Source organism: Stenella coeruleoalba (assembly GCF_951394435.1).
Source record: "Stenella coeruleoalba genome assembly, chromosome: 15".
Taxonomy (NCBI): domain Eukaryota; kingdom Metazoa; phylum Chordata; class Mammalia; order Artiodactyla; family Delphinidae; genus Stenella; species Stenella coeruleoalba.
In genome coordinates, this window is record NC_137161.1 from 49,652,850 (window position 1) to 49,671,254 (window position 18,405).

Genomic DNA, 18,405 nt, shown 5'->3' on the forward strand with positions numbered 1-18,405 from the left:
CCGTGGTGGAGACCGAAACCGAGGCCTGGGGAGGAGGTTGCGCCAGGGAGCCTGGTCCACACTGCTGGCTCCTGGACCACGGCCTTGCACGGGCTGCTGGCTTGGGGCACCTGTGCGCCTCTGGACTCTGCATGGCCCAGGAGGAATATAGGGAGGTAACCGCCCCAAGTGGGGGCCAAGACGGAGGCTCAGAGGGGCTCAGCTACCTGCCCAGGGCCACACAGAGGCCAGACTCACAGCTGGGGCCCTGTGCGTCCAGTTGGTCGCGGCTCCCGTCCCACCCCCGCCCCTCACCTGAGCACCAAGAACTCTGTCTGTCCTAGAAGGAGGCTGCTCCAGGTCCAGGTGGCAGATATCAGAAGCGGGGATATTGTAGACGTGGCGCCAGGAGCTCCAGACACCAGTGGTCCCACCCCGCTCTGTGTCAGCCCCTGCAACTGAGCTTCGGGGCGCAGGTGTGGTGCAGGGTGGGGGCACCACGGTCTCCGCTCACCTCCATGGCTCGCTCAGCACCCTGCCCTGCCAGCCACCCACTCCTGCAGTGACGCCTGCCAGGCAGATGTGTAGGGGAGGGGCTGGGGCTATACCAGGTGATGCAGCCTTGTCAGCCCCTGGAGGCCCCAAGAGCAGTGGGCACCTGCTCCCCAGCCTCACAGGAGCGGGAGGCTTAGCTCCCAGTTGGCGGCTGCCCAGCACACACCCCTCCCCTGGGGGGCCTGGCTCAGCCATGACCTTGCCCTGAGGGTCGCACCTGCGTTTGTACACGTGTACACCTGCACTTGACGTGTGCCGGCATCCATGTGTGAGCACACATGCACATCCGTGTGCACCGAGGAGCACACACATCTATGTGCACACGTGGTGCATGTGGTTCATGTGTCCCCTGCAGGGATCTTAGGCACACGTGGCCCCACTGTGGGGCCTGGGTTGAGTGACATGTGGCGTGTTTCTGTACTGTGGATACTGGAGCAGAGCCGGCTATGCATGTCCACACGTGTGTGCACTGTGGGGCAGGGAGGGTGTGCAGGCAGCCTCAATGGGAGAGCTGTGCCTGCCACACGTGTGGCCCTGGGGCCCAGCACCCTGGGGCCCAGGACAGGGACGGCTCCACAGGGCAGGTCTCCAAGGCAGAGCAGGAGGTGTGGCTGCGGGAGGGTTGGGAATGAAGGTGCCCACAGACACTTCTTCCCCAGCTGAGGTGGGGCGGGCTGGGTGCCCCAGGCTGGCCCTTGGCCCCAGCTTTCACCACATCTGCCCCTGCTTGGCAGGACCAAGAGGGCTCTGGGGCCTTGAGCCCCCATGACATGGGTTCAGCCGCTGAACAACTACCACCTGCATCAAGGGCCACACATGCCCATCGAGCCAGCCCCGCAGACAAGCAGAGGTGCTGACCCTGGGGGACCGGCAGCTGGAGGGACCAGCTGAGGATCGCTCCCCGGCCCCTGGATAGGCCCCATGGGAGTCCAGCTGCAGCATCTAGAGCTGGAGGGCACCCAGAGCTTGTGGTGACAGCCCCTCTCCCCTGAAAACTGTCCAGTGACTCCCCGTCCAGCTGGCCCAGGATGGGCTTCCAAGGGCCCCTTGGCCACCAGGAGGGCCAGCTCAGCTCCATTTGGCAGGGTGTGTGGCAGTGAGGACAGTGACCCCCAGGGTCTGGAGGGGGGCGGGGTCCAGGGAGCAGGTCCCACTGGAGGTGGGCAGGCTCACCCTGGGCTCTAGCACTGACCCCCTGAGGCTGGCTGGTCAGCTCTGGAGCAGTCAGTTTTGGCTGAGGGCTTGCTGGAGCTCTGGGTGCTGAGGGGTCTGTGGGGGTGGGATGTCACTTGATGGTGGGGTCTCCACCCACCTCAGGGTCCAGGCCTGGCTGAAGGACACTCCCCATAGGCCAGTGAGTGCAGGAGGCCAGATGCTGGCTGCCCCTTTTGGGTTTGGCCTCTAGGGAAGCCCAAGGCCCCGGGTGGACAAATGACCACAGCAACAGAGCGAGTGCTGGGCTGTAGAGAGTCACACCCATCCCCAGCTCTGTCCTGTACTGCTCGTGGAATCCGGCCCCCGCCAGCAGCACGGCACAATGCTCGCCGTACACACGAGGAGACTGAGGCCCACGCTGGCTGACGGCTTGTCCCTGTCCACACAGAGTGAGCAGGGGCAGGGTTGGGCACTTGGGTGTGCTCCTGACCTGCCGGCATTGTGCCCCCTGGAGCATGACCGCTCACGGGCTGCCCCACAGTAGGCTGTGGGGGGCAGATGGACTGGGTGGACTCCATGTCCTGGGGCCAACGGGAGAGGCAGCATACCTGTAGGGAGCAAGGTCGGGATCTGTGGTCCTGGGGGTTCTCAGAGGGGCTGACAGGGCTCTTCAGGGGGAGGAGCCAGGCTGTGGGGAGAGGGGAAATATACATGGAACATCCCCAGGGCAGTTCCTACCCATGGGCCCCTGTTGCCCTTCCATCCTGCCTTCCCTCCCTCCGTGGCTGCCTGTCTGTCTGTCCAGTCTACCCCTCTTCCTGTCTGTCTTGTCGCTTGCTCTGCAGGCTCAGCCCATGGGCCCTGAGCCAGGCTGTCATGCCCAGGTCAGTGCTCTGCGGCGGGTCACGCCTGCCCTCCGCTCTCCCCTAGGCCCCTCCTCAGCCAACTGGTCCTACCCTGCAGACCATCAGTCAGGGTCGTCCCAAGGCCCCAACCTGGCTGACCTCCTCAGGCCATTTGGCAGTAAGCAGGGGCTGGAGCCCCAGGGCCACGTGGTGGCGTCGGCTGTGTGCTCCCGTCCCTGTGGCTGGGGTCGGGGGTGGGGGCCCTGGAGGCTGGTTCCTGGCCCAGCCGAGACTTCTGGCTACAGAAGGGTGGGGATGGGGGTGACCCTTGGCTCCCTGGCCTCACCAGCAGCTTCCTGGGACCTGAGCGGGGGGACAGCAATGATGCCAGCCAGCTGAAGAAAAATGATTCTTTCTGTCCTGGCATGAGAAACGCCCTCCAGAGTTCAGGACCTGTGCCCCAGGGAGGGCCCCAACATGTGGCCAGTCGCTGGGGCACAGGGAGGAAGACCTGGCCACCCTTTGGGGTGTTGTGGGGTAGCCCTGCCTGAGCTGGGTGGGGAGGGGCCCCTGGGGGCCCCTGGAAGGAAGGGCTGTCAGGGTGGTCCTGGCTTGGCCACAGCCCCTGTAGGTCCAGACCCTCTGGCAGGTGCCAGCAGTTGAGAAGCACCTGGGTGTGTCCATGGGAAATGGAACTTCCAAAGGTCACCGCAGTCTCAAGAGGACAGGGCTATGAGGGGCCGGGGTCAGCAGTGACCCCGTGTGGCAACAGCAGGCATGACAGTGGCTGAGCACCGCCCAGAGGTGTAGGGGGTGGGGCCGTGAGGAGGGGGCGTGGGGAGAGGCGGGAAGCCTGCACAAAGTGGGCTCACGGCCCTGAGTCCTTTGGGGACCATTCTTTCATTCTCTATACACACTCACTGAGCAGGGTCTGTGGGCCGGGCCACGCTGGGGGTGAGGGGCTGATGCTCCGCAGGGACCTAAGGAGGAGACAGTGGTGAAATGCTGAGAAGGAGGTGAAACAGGTAAGAGTTGATGGCAGAGGAGGGCATTAGGGTGTGGGGGGGCAGATGGTGGCGGGGAGAGGAGGGCAGAGGGTGAAGGTAGTGGGAAGGAGGTGGAGCGGAGGGTGGTGGGGGGAGAGGTGGGGCAGTCCTCAGCAAGGAGGTGAGGTGCTGGGAGTGCCAGGAAGGTGATGCTCTCCCACCCCGCCCCCATCTGACAAGAAAGGGTTGTGCTGGGCACATCACAGTAGCCATCCATCTGTCCGGGCTGCTGCCCCGTGGGTCCCTCCGATCCTGTTACAGATGAGGAGACGGGGGAGCAGAGGCTGGGGCCTGGGTCTCTGCAGAGCCCCCATGCGGGGTGGGGGTGGGGTGGGGGGCTGCCTCTGGCTCCACCCGGGCTGAGAGCTTGCTGTGGTTACAGGTGGGGTGAGCCCAGGAGCCCCACAATAGGGCCTGTCTGCCTTGGCCGGCCAAGAGGAGGGGCCTAGCCTAGTTGGGCACAGGGACATGGTGTGTGACCTCAAACTGGCTGGAGGCCTAGGCGCCAGCCCTCCCGTGGCATTCTGAGGTGTTGGAGGGCCCCAAGGTTTGCACTGTGAGGGCAGCAGCTCTACGGAGAACCCTGGTGGGACCAGGTGGATGCTCTGATGGTTTTGGCTGTGGGTCTTGGGGTCCTCCAGGGATGCAGCTGACCCAGCTCTGTCCCCTACTCAGAGCCCAGCCCCCACACCAGGGCTGCAGGGTGTTCACTGAATGGGGGGTGGGCAGGTCAGCAGCTAGGATTATAAGGTCCATCCTGGCTCCTGTTGGGGTCTAGGGCAAAGGTCTGTCCAGTGAAGGGATGGGGTGGGGGTGTGAGCCCCCTGAAATCCCCACATCAGGCACATTCATGGTCACTTGCAGGGTCAGTCATTGAGCGTTTATTCCCAGTTCTCAGAGCTCAGCTATGGCTGGGGAGGCGTGGCCGTGTTGTGGGGATGGAGGAGGGGGGGGCTGGTGGGCTGCCCTTGCTCCCAGGCTGAGGTCCTGCCTGGAAATTGCCAGGCAGGTGACGGAGGCAGCAGCCGCAATTAGGGGCCCGGAAGACCCCATGGAGCAGCGCTCAGGGCAGGCCTGGAGGGATGGCACGTGAGGTGGGGGCTGAGGAGTGTGGCCCACACCCACCTCCATGTGAGACGCTCAGGATGCAGGTGGAGGGGGCAGAGTCTAGCAGAAGCAAAGGCACAAGGTCAGACGGGCCTAGCAAGGAGGGTTGAGGTCTGCAGATGGAGAACCCAGCCAGGCTGGGGTGATGGCCACAGAGGATCCAAGCAAAGCAGCGTGGAGCACGGTGCTCTGGGGTGTTGGCTGGGGGCCCAGGAGGAGCCCACCTTGAGGGTGGCCCAGGTCCTGGCTCTGCCTCTTCCAGAGTGACCCCGATCAAGTCTACAAATAAGTTCCTGGGGTTGAGGCTCTAGAACCAGGGAGGTGCTCTGGGGCAGTTTGTGGGGGTTGGGGTGTTGGGAGGGAGGCCCATGTGGGTCCCACAGCCCAAGAGCTTAATCCTCTGGAATTGCAGCTGCCTGGCTCCCCCTGCTGGCCAGGCCTGGCCATTGCAGGGATGTGTCCAGGACTCTGACCTGCAGCCCCCAACCGTTGGAGTCCCAGCCTGCCATCCCCACCCCAGCACGATGCTCTCAGTTGTCCGGCTCCAGCGTCCACTCCGACAGCCACTTCAGGCAGGAGGCCCGCTGTGCTTCTGTCTCAGGGAGCTTGGCAGGGGGCGGTGGGGGCCGGCCCGGCCCGGGCAGGGGCGTGGAGGGGCTGCAGGGCCTGGGGCCCCCTTCTGTGGGGTCAGGGTCTGGGGCAGCCCGCAGGACCTGGACGAGCTCGTCCAGTGGCTGCACCAGGGTGTGGGGGCTCCAGCAGGCATCGAGGGTGGGCACGAAGGGGTCGGGCGTGCAGGCCTCCACGCACTCGGTGCATGTGGGGATGCGCAGGTAGAAGGCGTGGAGCATCATGCGGAAGGGCTGGTCTTCCTGGTTCGAGGCCTGGCCATAGGTCTGGTCCCCCACGATGGGGTGGCCCAGGGCGCTGCAGTGCACGCGCAGCTGGTGCGTCCGTCCTTTGGGGAGGAGAGGGGGCCAGTCAGGCGGGGGCGCCACCCCATGCCCACCCCCTACCCATTCACGTCATGCCCAGCACCGTCCTTGAAGCCTCACACAACCCCTGGGGGCAGCAGACCTCCCCGTTTCATGCCACAAAGACGTCAGAACTCAGAACAGAAGCGACTTCTGGGGTTGCCCCTGGTGAGGCCAGGGCGATGCTCGATCAACTAGAGAACCCAGGCCAGAGCGACCTCGTACAGGGCAAGAGGCTGCAGGCTGTGAGGCTGAGTGTGGGGGAGGAGTCAGCCTGGCCAGCAATGCTGGGAGACCCTGGGCAGGTTCCTTTCCTGTGTGATGGGGACACTTCGGTGCCCTGTGCCAGGAGATGCCCAAGGCAGAACACCATCAGCAGATAGCAAGGAGACCTGGGCACACGCGCCCTGGACACACCCGTGAGAGGCTGCAACAGCACTTTGGAGACAGGATCACCTGCATACAGTCCGTGTTCCAGGACCACCAGCTCAGTGAGGCTTGGTTTTGGGTTCTCACAGCCTGAAGGGAGCAAGGAAAGCCCAGAGAGTTGGCTGGGCCAGCTCCATGGCTGAGTCCACCCCAATCCCAGGTCGCCTGCCCGGGTTGCCCCAGCCTACCCAGGGTCCCCACTGGACGACTGTGTCCCTGGCCCCCACCCCCTGCCCTCCGTACCCTGTGTGCCCTCAATGCACATGGTGTGGGTCCGGCCTTCTGTGCTGTTCTTTCCAATAGCATAGCTGATGGTCATTCGGCTCTCCTGGACGTGCCCCCGCACCTGCCAGGAAGGGGGTCACACGCTGCTCACGGGGTCACCCACCACTGCTGGGAAACCCATCTGACAGCCAGAGGCTATCAAAGTGGATTGAGAGTTGGAGTCTCCTGCTCCAAGGACCAGCTGGGCCTTACCAGAGCCAGATAAGCCTTGGTGACTCTCCGGTCCTTGAAGCACCTGTAGGCACTGCCTGCGGCTGCCTTGTTCAGGGCCACACAGAGTGCCCCGCTGGTGGAGAAGTCCAGTTGGTGGCAGAACCTGGCATGGGGCAGAGGATCAGTGGTGACTGGGCCGTGGGCCGCTTCCCACCGATGGAGGCTGCTGTGGGTACCTGAACCCGTAGCAGGTGTCAGGGTCGGCCAGCTCTGGGAAGCGGTGCCGCAGCTGCTTCTGGAGGGTCAGCGTCTCCCACCAGGACTTGCTGTCGATGCGCACATCCCAGTGCTTGTTCACCACCAGGAAGTCACGGCTCCGGTACACGACACACAGGTTCTCCACGCTGCCTGGCTCCATGGTGGCTGCAATGCAGGGCAAGTGCATGGAGTGGGGTCATGGGGTGCCCAGCCCACATCAGGGTCCTGCCCACCTGGCGTGGACACCCCTGCTCCCCAGGGCCCTGGGTCTGAAGCCACCGAGGCTGTGTCAGGCAAGCTTGCAGACCTACTGTGTGCCTGCACTCCCACCTGTGAGTCAAGTAGCAGGGTGTCAAGTAGCAGGGGTCTGGCCAATATCAGGGGAGCTAGTGTTGCCCTAGGCTCTGGCTGTGGGTTAGTCCTGCCAGACCCGGGCCTGGGGAGAAGCAGTCTTGCCCTCCAGCCTGCTCCCACGGACCCTTCCCGGACGGGCCACGGACGCGCGATAGGAGCCTTTTCCTGAGTGGGGTGGGGTGCAGGGCAGGGGATGGGGCTCTCCCTCTCCCACGTAGACGTCCCCTGCCCTGCCTCCCCTCCGAGGAACCCTCGCCTCCCGCGTCTGATGGGCACAGGCGGAGAGGTGCCCGGCGGACTCCACTGCGAACACTTCCCGCGCCCCTGCCCATTCCGAGATCGACCTGCAGCTGAGCTGCGCCGTCTGGGCCCCCGATGCTGCTGCCCGGCCCTGGCTCCTGCCCTCGCGTCTCCCTGCCTCGTGGCCCAGCAGCCCCGGAGCAGTCACTTGGACCACAGAGGTGCGCCTCGCCGGGCCCAGCCTGGGCGCTCAGTCCCGCCCACGTCCCGCCCACGTCCCGCCCACGGCGCAGACGGGCGGCCGTGCTGACCAATGGAGAGCGCCCGGATCCCGCCGCTCCAGCTCCAACGTACGGACTCAGCCCCGCCCGGCCTGCGCGCGCAGCCCCGCCCACGCCCCGCCCCTCCCGCTGACCAATGGCGAGCGTCCGGATACGCCGGCCGTTGATTGGCGGCGCCGGGTCGCTTTGGGCAGGAGCTGCGCGCTGGGCGCGGGAGGTTCGCAGCCGGCGGCGGGCGGCCATGGAGGACTACGAGCGGGAGCTGTACGGCGTCGAGGATGACTTCCACAGCCAGTTCGCGGCCGAGCTCGAGGTGCTGGCCGAGCTGGAAGGTAGGCGTGGGCACTGCCGTGGCCTCGTCCCCCGTAGCTCGACAGGGGTCTGGCCCACCCGGGGATTCCAGGAGGGCTGCTCGGAGGGGAGGCGCGAAGGCCGGGAGGCAGCAACAACCTGAGAGAGAGCAGGGCCCTGCAGCGCCGCCGACCTCGGGGGCCGTGACTGTGTGCAGACGAAATGCTCCGCATGACTGCTGTGAGTTTTCTCTCCGCAGGGACAACCGCCATGTCGCCTTCCAGGGACCCCTGGCCCACCGTGGGCCGGCCCCGCCTGACGTTCGAGGAGACCATTGCTGGAGGGAACGCTGCCACTCACTGCTCTCCAGGCGGACCTCCAAGGAACAGCAAGGGCGGTGCCAGGAAGAGGCAGCTGGCCGCTGACATCCACGGGGACAGACCCCTGCCCCCTAGTATGTTTTCCGGGGGCCTAGAGCATAGGGGTGGGGTTCGAGGCTGGAGAAGGACCTCTGTTCCTTCCATGTGTCTCCCCAGCCCCCAAGGTCAAACGGTCCAGGCTGGAGGCTGCCAGGAGACTGAACTTCAGGTCCGATGAGATGGAAGAGCCGCTGCCTCCTGACTCCCCGACTCAGGACATCACCCCCCCGCCGAGTCCTGAGGTCCCTGCTGAACTATGGGGCAAGGGGTGTGTAGCTTGGGGTACAGGTATCTCAGTATCTTGGAAGGATCTGGTTTCTTCGACAACGTCTTGAGGGCTGGGGATTGGGGGTCTGTGGGAGGGCTGGGTAGCCAGCAGTGGATCCAAGTCCCTTCCCCAGGAATCCCCAAGATGGTCATGGTCCCTTCCCAGGCCCTTGGACACTGGGGCTGATGTGGGTCTCACTAAGGCCTCGCCAGCCGCCCGCAATCCTGTCCTGAGGCGGCCCCCTGTCTTGGAGGACTACATCAATGTGACCTCCACCGACGGCGACCGGGCCTTTCTAGTGCTTCGGGCTGACCCAGTGGGCACTGGGGTCCAGGTGGGTGCTGTGCAGACACGAGCGGGGGCCTGGACATCACATCCCCTACCCTGACCCTGGGAACCCCTCTAGAGGTCCATCTGGCCTCTAGTCTTCCACTCGGGAGAGCCATCTTTCTCCTTCACTTTCCTCCTCTTTCTCTTCTTTTTTCTTCTTCTCCTTTTTTTTACTTCTTTTCTTCTTTTCTCTTCTCCTCCACCTTAGATCTGCTGTCATTCCAATGATCCCTTGGGGTCCCTGGTGAGAAGGGGCTCCTTGTGGCCCGTTGATGCTAGGAAATGCCATCTAGGTCCCTGAACACTGTTGGGAGGGGGGTTGTAGAAATCCCATAACCTAGAGGAGGGTGACTGATGCTCTCCCTTCCCTGCAGAGCCCTCTTCTTGACATCCGGTGGCGTGGCCGTGGCCAGCTGGACCTGCTGGGTGTGTCCTTTGCCTCCCTGAAGGAGAAGATCGACAGCGAGGTAGGGTCTGCTGGGGTTTGCTGGGAAGGGAGAGGTAGCTCAGGGGTGAATGGCTGGCTGAGCCATCCTGATTCCAACCCCATTGTCTGCACAGCGGCGGCAGCGACTGCTGGAAGAGGCCCAGCGGCTCTCGGACACACTGTGCAGGTGACACAGTGGGCCCCTCCACCTCTGAGGTCCTCACCGGTCCTTGGACTGCTGACCACCAGCATGTATTCTGGGGGGTGTGATCCCTGCATGGGGTTAAGGCCCAGTGGCTCAGGGCACAATGCTCTCCAGTCTTAGGTCAGAGGAGGTGGAGGAGGGGCCCCAGCCCTCGGGGGCCTCTGAGGAGGAGCCGGCTGACAGCCAAGATGCTTCCCAGCATTGCCTCTGGGTGGATGAGTTCGCACCCCAACGCTATACGGAGCTGCTCAGTGACGACGTGAGGTCCTGTTTTTGCTTAAGTGGAGTGTGACTGGCTTCTTTGTTGCCGAGAGAAAAGTACTTAGGGCCTAGCAGGTCTTCATTTTGCCAGCCCACAGAGGGGTCAGGATTTGGAGAAGGGATTTGACCAGCCTCGTTGAATTGTAGGTGGGGAAACTGAGGCCAGTACAGAGCCTTTCACTGGTCATCACTTGTCATTCAGCCTCAGCATCACTGTGTGTGTCTTTGGGCTCATGACAGTAGGGTGACATGAGGGGCAGGCACTAGGAGTCCTTGGTGCTGGTGGCCGCCCCCCCAGGCTGGGCCTCTCTTCTTGCAGTTCACCAACCGCTGCCTCCTCAAGTGGCTGAAGCTGTGGGACTTGGTGGTGTTTGGCCGAGAGTGGCCCACCCGGAAGCCCAGACCCAGTGTGGAACCGGCCCGTGGTGGCAAGGAGGCCACAGCCTCCAGCAAGTGGAAAAGCCACGGACAGGTGCTAGAGGAGATGCTGGAGGCTGAGCTGGATCCAAGCGGGCGGCCCCGGCAGAAGGTGAGCCCACCTGGCTGTGGGCTGTTCTCTGGATGGCTGGCACCTTTGCAGCCTCTGGGGGCCATGAGGCACATTTACTGCCCCCGAGGGTGTAGGTGGAACGATGTCAGGGTCTAGGTGAGGAGTGTCAGCAACGTGAGCTGGGAATTGAGTCCTTTCTCCTAATGACTTAGATAAGACTAGCACTCCTTGCAGGGCCCTGCACCTCCCCACAGTGATTATGCTGGACTGTGTGTGGGTTCTGGCTGTTAGTCACGTCAGTAACAGCTGTGTCCTTGTCAGGTACAAATGTCACTCACTTCAGGTAAGGCTTTATTCTCGCTCTGCACGACCAGCAGGCAGGGGCTTGTTTTCCTTTGGTGACTGGGGCAGGGCAGGAGAACATCTCTTAGCACTGAGCTTCACGGGATAGGATTTTCAGTCTCTGGCGGTTGGGTCAGGGTCTCCCAGAGTCCGTGAGGTGGTGTGGGTTACAGCACGTTTTCTCCTGCCTTGGCTGCAGGTGGCGCTGCTGTGTGGGCCCCCAGGGCTGGGCAAGACCACCCTGGCCCATGTGATTGCACGGCATGCTGGGTACTCTGTGGTGGAAATGAACGCGAGGTGAGTTGGGGGAGGGCCAGGTCTCCTTTTGTCCTGGTATGTCTGGTCGAGCCTGGGATACAACCCTGAAAGCCTGGGGGTGGTGGGCTGTGGAATTGTCCATCCTCAGGGCTCACTGGGATTTGGCCACAGTGTCATGGGGTGGCCTTGTGTAGTATCCGTGAGTTGTACACGTGGTGGCTCTGCCCTGGGAAATTGTCCTGCTGGGGACACTGGCTGCTGCCCTGGCTGAGGCCATGGCTGCTGCACTGGCTGAGGCCATGGCTGCCCTGACAGCCCCTCCCTGGCCTCTTGGTTCCAGTGATGACCGCAGCCCTGAGGCCTTCCGAACGCGCATCGAGGCAGCCACGCAGATGGAGTCGGTGTTGGGCACTGGTGGGAGGCCCAACTGCCTGGTTATCGATGAGATCGACGGGGCCCCCACGGTGGGCCTCCTGGGTGTGCTGCGGCCGGGTGGGCAGGCAGTGGGGGCTGTGACTCACCTCCGTCTGCATGTCCCCTCAGGCCGCCATCAATGTTCTCCTGAGCATCTTGGATCGCCAGGGCCGACAGGAGGCAGAGCCAGGGGGCCCCGCTGTGCCCACGGGCGGGGGGCGGCGGCGCCGGGCGGAAGGGGGGATCCTGATGAGGCCCATCATCTGCATCTGCAATGACCAGTGAGTGGGGCGGGGCGGGACGGGGTCTCCGCTGGGTGGGCGTGCCCCACGCCTGCTGGGCTGTGGCACGCACCCTGGCGGCCCTGGCCAGGTGGGCTCGCTGTGCAAACCGCTCATCCCACAGGTTCGTGCCCTCCCTTCGGCAGCTGAAGCAGCAGGCACTCCTGCTCCACTTCCCGCCCACGCTGCCCTCCAGGCTCACACAGCGGCTCCAGGAGGTCCGTGAGGGCTGCCCTCCCTCTGCCGTCAGGCCCCCAGCCTCCCAGCTGGTCCCAGGATATGGGGTGGAGGTGCTGGGACAGTTTGGTCTCTGGTGGTGGGTGGTTCCAAGCAGTGACCGAGGTCCTTCCTCAGGGATTTTCGGCCTTTGCTTCCCATAGGACAAGAGCTGACCCCTGTTTCTAGGGAGGAGGTGGCTTTAGGGTGGGGGTCGGGGGGACACTCACCCTCTCACTTCCCTGCAGATCTCCCTGCGGCGGGGCATGCGGCCTGACCCTGGCGCGCTGGCGGCCCTCTGCGAGAAGACAGACAACGACATCCGCGCCTGCATCAATGCCCTACAGGTGGGCAGGTGGCCGTGGCGGGGGTGGGGCAGGGGCAGCCAGCAGCCAGCACTCCCCCATCCCCACACCACCGCCGTGTCTAGTTTCTACACGGGTGGGGGGGTCAGCCACTCTCACCGCCCCACCCCCCACCCCATGTCCAGTTCCTGCATGGGCGGGGCCAGCGGGAGCTGAGCGTTCAGGCTGTGCAGACCACACGCATTGGCCTCAAGGACCAGCGCAAGGGCCTCTTCTCCGTGTGGCAGGAGGTCTTCCAGCTGCCCCAGGCCCGGAGGTAGGTAGGCCAGCCCCAGTCTGGGATGCTAGCCAGCTCTGCCTTTGCTGACGGGGTGTGAGGCTGCACGGCCCTGGGGGCTGCTTGGTTCTGCCTCAGCCTCCCTCACTGTCCCTTCTCGGGGACCTCAGGGTATCGTAAACGTATACAAGCTGGTGCCGCTGGGAGGGAAAGGGTGGGCAGGGCTGGGTCCAGGGTGATGGGGCGGGGGCTCCACTCCAGCCTCAGGGCCCTCTCTGCAGGCACCGCGTGGGTCAGGACCCGACCCTGCCCTCCCACACACTCCTGCTCGGTGATGGGCACGTGGGTTCAGGGCCCCTCGCTACCAAGGTGCCCCTGACCGCGGCCTCTCAGCGGTTCTACCACATCTTGCATGTGGCCGCTTCTGCGGGTGAGCACGAAAAGGTGGTCCAGGTAACCATGCTCTACCTCAAACCTTTGCGGGGGGCTGAGGGGCAAGAGGCCAGCATCTGGCAGTGTTTCTCATCCCCAGACAGTGAGTGGGACACGCTTCAGATGGTGCTGAGCCCGAGGAGAAACAGGCGGGTGGGAGGGCGGGGAGTGGACACGGGGCATCGGGAGGCTTCTGAGAAGGGGTGGGAGCAGGGACAGGCTGGGAGGAAGGACTGACCCTGGCAGGAGGGGGATGGCCAGCGTGGGGTCGTATGATGGGGTCACTCTGGCTGCTCTTGGGGAACTATCTGAAGGGCCCCGGCAGTAGCTGGAAGGGGCTGGATTCTGGATGTGAGCTGTGGGAACAAGGACGTGGGTGCACGTGGGGTGGAGAGCAGGTGGTGGATGCCCCCCATCCCCTGGGAAGCCTGGTGTAAGTTGCCTCCCTGGCTAAGCAGCTTTGGATTAGCAGCTGGGGATCCTTGCAAATCTGGAAATCCACTGTGTGGAGGGCAGTGTGGTGGCTGGAGGGGAGGGATTCCCACATGGAACAAGAGTGGGGGCTCTGTGTCCTTGATTCTGGTGAACAGAACTTCCTTTAGGGAGGGGTTGGGGGCTTCTTTCTCACATGTCTCAGGGTCTTGGTCACACCAGAGTTGGGGTGGCAGGGTGGGCCTTCCTGGCCACCCCCATCCCCAGGGCCCTGTGGCTACTTGCTGGTGTCTGCAGCTGTGCCTGAGACCCTGGGCCTTGCAGGCAGGTGGGAGGGGAAGGGTCCCACTGTGTGGTGCTTGTGCTGTGGGCTGGGGGGGCGTGAGGCTGGAGGGGCTCAGGGAACTGGCCTGTCCACCTGCCCGCAGGGCCTTTTCGACAACTTCTTGCGGCTGAGGCTGCGGGACTCCAGCTTGGCAGCCGTGTGCATAGCACTTGACTGGCTCGCCTTCGACGACCTGCTGAGCCGGGCTGCCCACCACGGCCAGAGCTTCCAGCTGCTGCGCTACCTGCCCTTCCTGCCCCCGGCGTTCCACCTGCTCTTTGCCTCCAGCCATGTGCCGAGGATCACCTTTCCCACCAGCCAGCAGGAGGTACGCCCCACGCCCTGCCCATACCCAGGGTCTAACACCGGGGCCCTGGGTGACTTGGTCCTCGTCCGCCCTCCACCCCAGGCCCAGAATCGGATGAGCCGGACACACAACCTGATGCAGACGCTGGTGTCGGGCATCACGCCAGCCACCCGCAGCCGGGCTGCACCGCAGGCGCTCATCCTGGACACCCTCTGCCTGCTCCTGGACATCCTCGCACCCAAGCTGCGCCCTGTGAGTGCCTTGCCTGGAAGGGCTGTGGCTCCTGGTGGGGGCAGGCCCCTGGCCACGCTTAGCACCCCTGCCTGCTGCCCACCATCCCACAGGTGAGCACACAGCTGTACAGCGCCCGAGAGAAACAGCAGCTGGCCAGCCTCGTGGGCACCATGCTCGCCTATAGCCTCACCTACTGCCAGGAGCGCACGCCCGATGGGCAGTATGTCTACAGACTGGAGCCGTGAGTCTGTGCAGCACCTGGGGTGGGGGTGCCTGGGGGCAGGAGGCTGGGGGGCTGGGCTCCAAGTGCCATGGTGATTGCTCGGCGTGAGTCTAAATGCATGGCTTTGGAGGTGTGAGTCTGTTTCCCCATTGGAGGGTGGGAGAGTCAGTCCTAGCTCATTCCTTGCCCAGATGTGACTGGGGGGTGGGCACAGCCCTGGGACCTGAGGTTTACTGCAGAGCCTCTCAGTGCCCCCAGGAGCTACCCCCAGAGGGCCCTTGAGCTTCCCAGGGCCCTGTTTCTCTGTCCTGAGAGGGTCGTGGGGATGGAGGACCGGCAGCCGTGGTGTCCAGATGCAGATCCTTGAGGCAGTAATGATGCTGGTTCCCAAGCACCCAGCCCCAGGCCTGAATCCAGGCCATGCCACGTTGTGTCAGTTCCTCCCTTGCAGCCTTCTTCAAGCCCACATACAGCTGGGGAAACAGAGGCTCAGAGTGGATAACACCCCTGCTGCCACAGAGCTGGGTGCGGCAGGGACAGGACTGGACCCGGTCCTGCATTGTTGCATTCCGGCAGTTGGGGTTGGTGCTAGTGAGTAGCTCCTGCCCCGTCTCTGCTGACTGAGTGCCCTGGTGTCCTGCCCTGCCCTGCTCACCCCGAGAGCAGGAACGTGGAGGATGTCTGCCGCTTTCCCGAGCTGCCCACCCGCAAGCCCCTCACCTACCAGGCCAAGCAGCTCATTGCCCGTGAGATTGAAGTGGAGAAGATGCGGCGGGTGGAGGCCTTGGCCCGGGCTAGGGTCGGCCCCCAGGTGAGCCCACCCCAGGCTTTGAGCAGAGCAGGGCCCTCAGAGTGGACACCGTCCCTGGTATGATTCTGCCCAGTCAGCGCTCACTGTACGTGACTTCCTGTAGGTGGACGGGGGTCCCCTGGGGGGCACTGGGGAGAAAGGGGCGCAGCCATCTGCCCCATGCAGCCACGAGCAGCGGCTGGAGTGCATCCTGAAGAGAGCTGCCCTGGAGGAGCAGGTGTGGTAACCCTAACCCTAATGGGGGGGCGGGGCTAGGTGGCCAGAGGGTGGGGCCACGTGGGCCTGGGTGGGCGACCTTGGAGTGCTATGGTTCTAAGTCCTGGAGGTCCAGCTCCCTGCTGTTCAGCACGATGGTTCCACCTGGCTTCAGTTTCTCATCTGGGCAGGATGCTGGCACCTCCCACCCTGGACCTGACCTTGGCAGGGAGCAGGCGACTGTGAGGGTGGTGAAGGGTGGAGGGAACACTTGCAGAGAGGGTCCGCGCTGGGGTGAGGGTAGGGGGCCATTGCCCAGAGGTGCCACGAGACCCCTCCTCCCTGGGAGATGGCCTCTGGGCCCTCCCACCAGGTAGGGGGCTGTCCGCTGTGGGTCAGCCCCCGTGAACCTGACCGGCCTATCTCCTTTAGCCCGAGAGGGACTTCTTCGGTCGTGTGGTTGTCAAGAGAGCGGCAGCCCCGAGCACAGGTGTGTGGGGAGGTGGGGGTGGTTGAGGGACTGGGGTCAGGGTCGGGTGGAGGAACGACCGTGTGGTCCCTGCAGAGCACGCAGCCCCTGAGACTGACACGGCCGAGCAGCGCATGGGCACCGCGGTGGGCAGGAGCGACGTCTGGTTCCGCTTCAAGGAGGGCGTCTCCAACGCCGTGCGGCGCAGCCTGTGCATCAGGGACCTGCTGTAGCCTGGGCCACACCAAGCCCCCACCTTGGCTGTGCTAGATACTCTGACCCACACTTGACGTCCCCAGGATCTATGCTGGACACTGTGGGGGCCGTGCCAGACCCCCCTGTCCATGCCGGACACTCTGGGGTTGTGCCAGACACCCTGGATCCACACCGGCCACCCTGGAGCCACACCAGATGTCCTCAGATACACACTGGGTGCCTGGGTGTTGCTTTCTCTCTCCTAGAAAATGTACAAAAGCATGTACATGCTTGAAAACTCTTTATAAAAGTCACACTTTTACAGTTGTTCTCTTCACAGGGAAGCGTGAGTCTGGGGTGTGGGGGCCTCACAGGATGGCACACTTGCCCTTCTCCACCCACGGGTTGTTCTTCATCAGGTCGGGGTTCAGGAAGGGGTCCTTGGGGATCCCGTCCTCAATCCACTTGAGGAGCCTGTGGGTGGGGAGGGGAGGGTGAGCACGAGGGCACCTGCCCTCCCTCAAGTGCTGCCTGATGGCAGTGTGTGGGGGTGTGGTCTTGGCTCATACAAATGAGCACAGAGCAGGGAAACGAGATGCAGATCATGGCTGGCCTTGGGTGGGGTGTGGCCGGGGCTCCATGGGGTCCTGGGGACTCACTCAGGGATAGTCTTGGATGACATCTCCCTCTTGAAGGCCAGCTGGTACTTGAGGCTCTCCACCTCTTTCTTCATCTGGGGCACGTCCCACTCCTCCATGGCATCCGGGGCTTCGGAAGTGGCCAGCCTGGGGCTAGAAGGTATGGGAGGAATCAACAGAGCCAGGGGGCTGCCAGCCTACGATCACCCTCCAGATGCTCCATCCCTACTGGTGAGCCCCCTCCCACCCCCCCAACAAAAGGAGGGAGGGAGCCCCCACCCTATCACACTGACACCAGCTCACTGCCTAGGGAGGCCCCCACAGCCCATGCCACTCACCAGGGTACAGGGCTGGAGCTGAGGCCCCACTAATGAGGCCCTGTGTGCCTGCCCCCCACCTCCCATGGGGCTAATTAACTGCAGAGAAAACTTTCCACCCCTACCCACCAGCAAAGCCTCACCAAGGCTGGGCCTGTGGCTTGGAGAAGGTGGGGTAATGTCCTGGTGCTGGGGGATAGCAGAACAGGACAGGTCCCCTGACCCTCCACCTGCAAGACCCACTTTCCACTCCCGGTAGCAGAAACCTATCGTGTCAGGGGTGGGACCCTGACACACACACCCATACCCACACCCACACGTGCCTCCCCCTGCTTTGCATGGGCAAAGCCCACCCCGAGGGCAGGTTAATCCAGGGGCCAGGAGAGTGAGGCTGCTATTTGCATCTCTGGCCAGGGGGCTGGGGGCAAGTGCTGGGGATTTTGGGGTCCCAGGCTGAGCAGCTGGTCCAAGACTTGGAACCCCTGCAGCCTCCCACTGCCCAGTGTCTCCTCTGACCTGCCTACAAGACCCTGGTCCCGTCTCTGAGGGTGGGCCCGCCCATCACAGCCACAGGTTCAGACCTCTCAGGAAACCCGGCCAGCTGCGGCCAAGTGAGGGCAGGTCGCTCCTGTCTCCCTTGCTGCAGCCCACTCAAGGGGTCCAGGGAGCCCCTTGCTGTCCTCCATCCCCTGCCCTCATCACTGAGGCTGGGAGCCAGAGAACCGACCTCCTTGACCTGGGAAGTGTGGGCAGGTCCTGCCAGGAGTGTGACCTCGCCTGCCTCAGGCCGTGGAGGGAGCTCCTGGGAGGGTCAGCCAGGAGTGAGGGTGAGAGCCGGGGGAATAGGGGGACTTTTCAGGGGCAGCCAGGGGGGCGAGCAGGGGCTCCCTCCTCGAGACCCCGAGTTCCAGCACCCCACCCGGCGGCTCAGGTTCTCAGAGAGTCACGTGGGCGGGGGCTTCCCAGGCTGGGGGCGGTGGCAGCCCGGTCCGCAGCCCCCTCCCCCGTCTCCGCCAGCCTTACCTGCGCGCAGCCGCCGCAGCCGCAGCCGCCGCCGCCAGCCCTGCGCGCCCCCGGCTTCGGCGCACGGCGCTGGCTCGGCGGGCACTGCGGGCGGCGCGGGCGGCGCGCACGGCGCACGGACGCGGCTCCCCACGCAGCCAGCCCGCGGACGGAGGGGTCCTCTCCACCGGTCAGGCCGGCCCGTTGCGACACGCAGGGCGGCTGCCCTCGCCCGCAGACGGACAGGCAAGGGTGCCTCGGGGGTTAGGGTGGTCCAGGTCAGCCCAATGGGACCTGGGCAAGTCCCAGAGCCCCAGGCCTCGGTTTCCTGCTCAGCGCAAGGAGCCAGTTCACCAGACCTACCTTGGACGGTGACCGCT

The 18,405-nt window shown here is 64.2% G+C and overlaps 3 protein-coding genes across 5 annotated transcripts; 1 reads left to right on the top strand and 2 right to left on the bottom strand.

Moving 5' to 3' along the window:
• Window positions 1–4,056: 4,056 nt before the first annotated feature.
• Window positions 4,057–7,605, bottom strand: RPUSD1 (RNA pseudouridine synthase domain containing 1). 2 transcript variants are annotated; one of them, XM_079946243.1, is made up of 6 exons: window positions 7,485–7,605; window positions 6,765–6,951; window positions 6,568–6,691; window positions 6,334–6,436; window positions 6,079–6,180; window positions 4,057–5,645 (listed from the first exon to the last, which is right to left on the bottom strand). In XM_079946243.1, exons 2-6 carry the CDS (start codon window positions 6,944–6,946, stop codon window positions 5,218–5,220), a joined length of 939 nt encoding a protein of 312 aa, XP_079802369.1. In that variant the 5' UTR covers window positions 6,947–6,951; window positions 7,485–7,605; the 3' UTR covers window positions 4,057–5,217. The 2 variants fall into 2 exon arrangements, with proteins under 2 accessions (XP_079802369.1, XP_079802368.1); XM_079946242.1 differs by lacking the exon at window positions 7,485–7,605 and having other exon boundaries at window positions 6,765–7,024.
• Window positions 7,207–16,399, top strand: CHTF18 (chromosome transmission fidelity factor 18). Of its 2 annotated transcripts, XM_079944987.1 has the most exons (23): window positions 7,575–7,730; window positions 7,856–7,993; window positions 8,212–8,406; window positions 8,489–8,639; window positions 8,805–8,973; window positions 9,344–9,436; window positions 9,531–9,583; window positions 9,716–9,860; window positions 10,182–10,391; window positions 10,894–10,991; window positions 11,293–11,416; window positions 11,496–11,647; window positions 11,772–11,865; window positions 12,112–12,210; window positions 12,354–12,484; window positions 12,727–12,898; window positions 13,738–13,962; window positions 14,044–14,193; window positions 14,286–14,416; window positions 15,065–15,209; window positions 15,313–15,426; window positions 15,837–15,894; window positions 15,970–16,399. In XM_079944987.1, the coding sequence occupies exons 1-23, from the start codon at window positions 7,694–7,696 to the stop codon at window positions 16,104–16,106; spliced, it is 3,021 nt and encodes a 1,006-aa protein (XP_079801113.1). In that variant the 5' UTR covers window positions 7,575–7,693; the 3' UTR covers window positions 16,107–16,399. The 2 variants fall into 2 exon arrangements, with proteins under 2 accessions (XP_079801112.1, XP_079801113.1); XM_079944986.1 differs by having other exon boundaries at window positions 7,207–7,601; window positions 13,738–14,193.
• Window positions 16,400–16,436: 37 nt separating this feature from the next.
• Window positions 16,437–17,648, bottom strand: GNG13 (G protein subunit gamma 13; the record flags this gene model as incomplete). Its single annotated transcript, XM_079945171.1, has 3 exons — window positions 17,605–17,648; window positions 16,728–16,859; window positions 16,437–16,542 (listed from the first exon to the last, which is right to left on the bottom strand). The coding sequence occupies exons 2-3, from the start codon at window positions 16,823–16,825 to the stop codon at window positions 16,437–16,439; spliced, it is 204 nt and encodes a 67-aa protein (XP_079801297.1). The 5' UTR covers window positions 16,826–16,859; window positions 17,605–17,648.
• Window positions 17,649–18,405: the final 757 nt, after the last annotated feature.

Bases quoted from the DNA above. Each gene is read 5' to 3' on its own strand.
- RPUSD1 (XM_079946242.1), bottom strand. From the start codon at position 6,973: ATGCACTTGCCCTGCATTGCAGCCACCATGGAGCCAGGCAGCGTGGAG. The intron at 6,692-6,764 runs GTACCCACAGCA...GCCCCATGCCAG, and splicing joins GACACCTGCTACGGGTTCAG to GTTCTGCCACCAACTGGACT. The intron at 6,181-6,333 runs GTACGGAGGGCA...TGCTCCCTTCAG, and splicing joins GTGCATTGAGGGCACACAGG to GCTGTGAGAACCCAAAACCA.
- CHTF18 (XM_079944986.1), top strand. From the start codon at position 7,334: ATGGGGCTCTCCCTCTCCCACGTAGACGTCCCCTGCCCTGCCTCCCCT. The intron at 9,437-9,530 runs GTAGGGTCTGCT...TTGTCTGCACAG, and splicing joins AGGAGAAGATCGACAGCGAG to CGGCGGCAGCGACTGCTGGA. The intron at 14,417-15,064 runs GTGAGTCTGTGC...CCCCGAGAGCAG, and splicing joins TATGTCTACAGACTGGAGCC to GAACGTGGAGGATGTCTGCC.